The 5132-nt window shown below is 41.4% G+C and overlaps 1 protein-coding gene across 1 annotated transcript; it reads right to left on the reverse strand.

Annotated features, from left to right (window-relative positions):
• Positions 1 to 227: 227 nt before the first annotated feature.
• Positions 228 to 4747, reverse strand: LOC143135261 (adipose-secreted signaling protein-like). The gene is made up of 5 exons (XM_076295979.1): positions 4729 to 4747; positions 4079 to 4215; positions 2639 to 2789; positions 1483 to 1608; positions 228 to 384 (listed from the first exon to the last, which is right to left on the reverse strand). Exons 1-5 carry the CDS (start codon positions 4745 to 4747, stop codon positions 278 to 280), a joined length of 540 nt encoding a protein of 179 aa, XP_076152094.1. The 3' UTR covers positions 228 to 277.
• Positions 4748 to 5132: the final 385 nt, after the last annotated feature.

Raw genomic sequence — 5132 nt, forward strand, 5'->3', positions numbered from 1 at the left:
CGGCAACCCTCCGGTTCCAAGTCCGAAGCGCTAACCAGTAGGCCACGGCTGCCCACAAGGGAGGACAGAAGGGAGGACAGCAAGCATTCATAGCAGCTCTTGACATTACTGCAAACTTGTAGATAGATAGATATATACTTTATTGATCTCCTAGGGGAAATTCAAGAATTGTGGCTATTGTGCAATGAAATGATTGTGCTATTAAGCCCTGTTCTGTTGATTTGTACTGTATATTTGAGTTGTAGTCCAGATTAAAGTGTGTGTGGATGAGACTCTTCTATTGCTGATAACTGGGCTTCTTCCGGTCAGTCTGTTTGGAGTTGGTCTCCTCTGGTCCTATGCATCGAACCCCCTCCATCAGCTGTGGCGTTCCATGGTGACGATCTAAGGCAGAACAAGAATGACATCATTCCACAACACTTACATGTACTCAGAGGATGACTACTCCTACAGTCACCAGGGGGCGATGTCGGATCGCTTTCCTGGCTAGACTGGTGCTTTCCCTCTCTCTCTGGATGACTTGGGTGGTGCAGGGAAGAAGCTGCCCTGCTTATCTGGACGTCTTCCAAATCAGATGATTAAAGTAAAGGCCTCGTGGCATACCACTAAAGGCAGAACTCTCCTAATTCCCAAAAGCCCTAAATTCTGCTGCAGTTTTATAAGAGGAGTATCACTTTGCATGTGTGTGAGAGCGAAAGACTGAGAAAGAAAGAGAGAAAGACTCTCTCTCTCTCTCTCTCTCTCTCTCTCTCTCTCTCTGTGTGTGCGTGTGTGCTTGTGTGTGTAACAGGTTAGACCTTATACTTACTGTATGTATGAATCACATAATTGCACAATAGATCTAGGTTATCTAGTTACAGTTTAAATCTAAAACTGTCTCCCCCCTTCCTCTTTCCTGTCTAATATCTTTATGGAGAGAGGTAGGTTGACTGATTGCAGCAATTTATAAGCAATCTTATAAATATTTATATTAAATATAGTCATCCATAAGATTGCTTAACTTTATATTGTTTGTATTCAGTTTATGTATATTATTTGTGAGTTATTTTTGTGAATTTACTTTTTAAATGCATTGTTTACATGTATATGTCCGTCTAGCCACATGCCAAAAATAGCCCTACAGTGATGTACAGTAGTTTAGCTAGGTAGCTGGGATAGCACATTAGTACCTGTAATATAGTTGGTATGTGTGAACTTTTTCAGGAGCTATTGGCGAACTCACCCTGTACTGTATGCTTTGCTGTGTGTGTGTGCAGAATAAAACTTCAGCAGTATCCCGTGCTCGTTTTAGGTCATCTTTATTAATAATCAACACAACGCATTCTACCCAGTTACATGTGCTTGTGTGAGTCTCTCTCTCATCTCTATCTCTCTATCTTTATCTGTGAGTGTGTAAGAGAGACAGGCACACATGGAGAAAGAGAGAGTGAAATATGTGTGTGTATGTGTCACTATGTAAGTGGCCGAATGCAAGTGACTCACCCATGACTCTGGCCTGAAGTTTGACCCTCACGCTACCATCCCTTCTGCTGCGGTTGACCAGCATCAACTCCTCCTGCAGCACCCCCTCCTGCTGGGTGCTGTACTCACAAACAACTTTCATTCCACCTGTATCACACACAGAGACACACACACACACACACACACACACACAGTCACACAAAGACTGGCACAGAATGTCTTATTCATTGATTATTTATCACATGAATCTATATTAAACAGCATATTGTCATACTGCAGTAAATCAAAGTGTAGTGGAAGGTCAGTAAAATATCTGGAAACATAGGATAAGTGTCAGTGGTTGGGTTAACTTCTGACATCACAATTCGCAGTTCTACCACTGGGATAACTGGTGACTGCATAAACAGAAGAGTACAAAACAATAACAAAAATACACTGGCAAAGTCTCTGCGTCTGTAGTAGTCTACTCTAGGGATAGATCAATAAATTCTCCACGTCTGTAGTAGTCTACTCTAGGGATAGATCAATAAATTCTCCACGTCTGTAGTAGTCTACTCTAGGGATAGATCAATAAATTCTCCACGTCTGTAGTAGTCTACTCTAGGGGTAGATCAATAAAGTGCTGAAATAGAAAACTTCGAGTCTGGAGAATCAATTGGGTCTCCTCACAGGAATGATTCTTAAAGACATGTGTGGTAGCTCTGAGGAAGGACAAGCTCACACACTATGAAAATGTACACAGCAAGCAAATGTCTGTGTATATGTAGCATCTACAGTGTTTAAGTTACACATATCCGTCTTAGACATTATGAAGAATTGCAAAGAGACATGGGAAAAAGACAATACTAAACTATGAGTTATACTGACATAAAGATGGGGGCCAACCAAGGAAGATATCCAAATTCATGGGGGGGCCTTAAACACATTCACTGATTCTCCAAACAGAATCAGAAAAGCTATAATTTTAATATTAAGTCAATAATGTCTTACTATAATAATCTTAACATTAATTCAATAATGTTGCACTATAATAATTTTAACATTAAGGCAATAATGTCGCACTAGCAACCTTTGGTGTGGAGAAAAAATGCCAGCTGACGCATTTCAGCCTGTGCCCATCTAACTGAGGGCATATGCTGGGCCATAGATGGCGGAGCTGGTGCCAGCTGGCCCGTACCTTCTTGGCGAGGGGTGATGCGGGTGGCGCGTAGGCGTGGCTTGGCTGTGGTCCTGAGGGCAGGGGACAGCGTGGCATCTTTGCCCATTGATGGGACTTGTGGAAGATTGAAGATGATCTCATAGCGGTGATGGCTTCTCAGGAATCCTACCTGGACATAAAGGACAGAGAATGACGGAGACTGAGTCCGAGTAACTCGTTCATGTAGATTAAGATTAAGATTTAGATTAAGTGTTAGTTAGTATAATTTGTATTTTAGTATTTTAGTATATTTAGTATATTCTTTATCTTCTACTGTCCTTAATGCTTAGTTGTGTTCTTATATACTTTTAATTACTTTTTCTGCTGTTAGTGAATGTGTGTGTGTGTTGTCTGTATGCTACTGAGACCTTGAATTTCCCCTGGGGATCAATAAAGTATCTATCTATCTATCTATCTATCTATCTATCTATCTATCTATGTAGTGGAGAGATTGAGTAACTCGTTCATGTAGTGGAGAGATTGAGTCCGAGTACTCGTTCATGTAGTGGAGAGATTGAGTAACTCGTTCATGTAGTGGAGAGACTGAGTCCGAGTAACTCGTTATTTAGTGGAAAGATTGTATAACCTCAACATTTTTTTCTTGCTCTCAGCAGAGGGTGGGAGGGCATGAGAAGCAGTAGTCTTGAGTGCATTTCATAGAGTGTGCACAATATCGTAGAAATCATTCATCTTGTGCTAACACACCTGCAAATTATGTTAAATCAAGCATATTTCATACAAAGAGTGTGACTTTCAGAAGTTTTGAACTTTGAACTAAACAATGCTATTGATCATTGCCTATTCCTTTTCTAATAACTCTTGTGGATCGGTATACACCTCTGAAGTCTGCCTACAAAAAAAGCTGCCATCTTTGCCATGAGATCTGGTATCTTGAATTTTTTCCTATGGAAAAAATAACATAGGGATTTTGAATGATCACAACTGTTACACTCTCTCAGGGATGAAGAACTCTGAAATACAGGCGTTTTGCCCTACATACTTTTGTCATCTGCCTTCGAGTGATGGAGAACTTTGATTTTTGCTACTCCAGAGCTAACTTGCAGTGCAACTTGCAATAGGTAGCTTCGATTAACACCTGGATCTCCTTATATGGGCAAAGATGGCAGCTTTAGGTACCTTTGGCGAACTTCAGCACAGAACAAAGGGTTGATGCTAGAATGGATCAGCCGGACGGACAGGGGGCGGTCGTTCCGAACGTTCGATGCTGATGCCGATTGTTGCCATAGAGGAATGCTAAATTATTTTGTATACTTCCTCATAGCTTACATGTCTGAGGCTACGAACTACGCAGCTAAAAATAGCTCTTTAAAACAAGCCCATTGATTGGTGGTGTAGTGTGCGTGCTGTGGTGATCCTCACTCACTATAAATCCCAGAGGCCCCCCGCACACACACTCACCTTCACCAGGTAAGTCCCGTCAGATTCTGGTATAGCACTGATGACCCGGTCAGGCCGGGTCTCATCCGAACACTGAGGTGCCGTGCTGGCATACTCCTCATCAGGGAAATGCACCCCACCACCCTTTGAAGTGGAACCTTGACAGGAGAAAGAATCTGTGTCTAAGCAGACAAGGCCAGAGATACTCAGAGTATGTATGCAACAGCAGGGCTGATATATAGTCCACCATTCAATTTAAAAAAAAAATGCATTAGACACGTGTACCTTTAACCTAATCACTCAATGTTATTATTACTGTGAACATTGATTAATGGGCTGAGTTTACGTTATGTTCCAACTGATATGAGGTTAAGACACATCAGACAGTGGAGAGAGAGAGAGAGAGCGTGTGTGTGTGTGCTGAAAGTGACACACTGACAGAACAACTGTCAAAGATATTTTTTTTTCTGCCATTGCTTGTAGCTTCAATCGGGAATATTTCTAAGCTGTTACTCAATAAAATGGGTTTTGGTAAAATGCAACAGTGGCTTGGATTATGGATTTAAAACTGATGTAATCCATTAAATCAAGATAGCACTATGACAAACAAAAACACAAAAACGACACATAAATTATACAGGTAACACAAACTATACCAGCAGTGCACACACCTTTCCTTTCTGTTGCCATGTCAGCACTGGGGAGGGAATAATCAGCCATGTCAGTGTGATTTCATTTCTGATCGCCTGAACCCCTGCCTGAAGTAACCTGAAAAGGAAATCGTTGATAGACAGGACAGAGTAAAGGATGCCCTCGCCCAGCAACAGACCAACCACATTTCAACCTTCATCAGGCACTATTTTGTACCACACTGCCATAAAACGGACTGAGAGCACCATATGATAATTAGTGGATGAGCAAGTTGCAAAGGTAGCCTACTCTCAAATAGGCCCAGTTGGTTTCCCTTCTCTTTAGGCTATGTGCATGTAAGTATATGGATAAAACATTAGGCTAAATGATATCCACATAGTGAGGGCTTTGATAAGGTGAGGATATATATACAATATCCTCATTC

Source organism: Alosa pseudoharengus, unplaced genomic scaffold (assembly GCF_046254945.1).
Source record: "Alosa pseudoharengus isolate Yale_2024_CS ecotype anadromous, Long Island Sound unplaced genomic scaffold, YU_APseudo_1.1 YU_APseudo_1.1_scf_2, whole genome shotgun sequence".
In the NCBI taxonomy this organism is placed as follows: Eukaryota; Metazoa; Chordata; class Actinopteri; order Clupeiformes; family Clupeidae; genus Alosa; species Alosa pseudoharengus.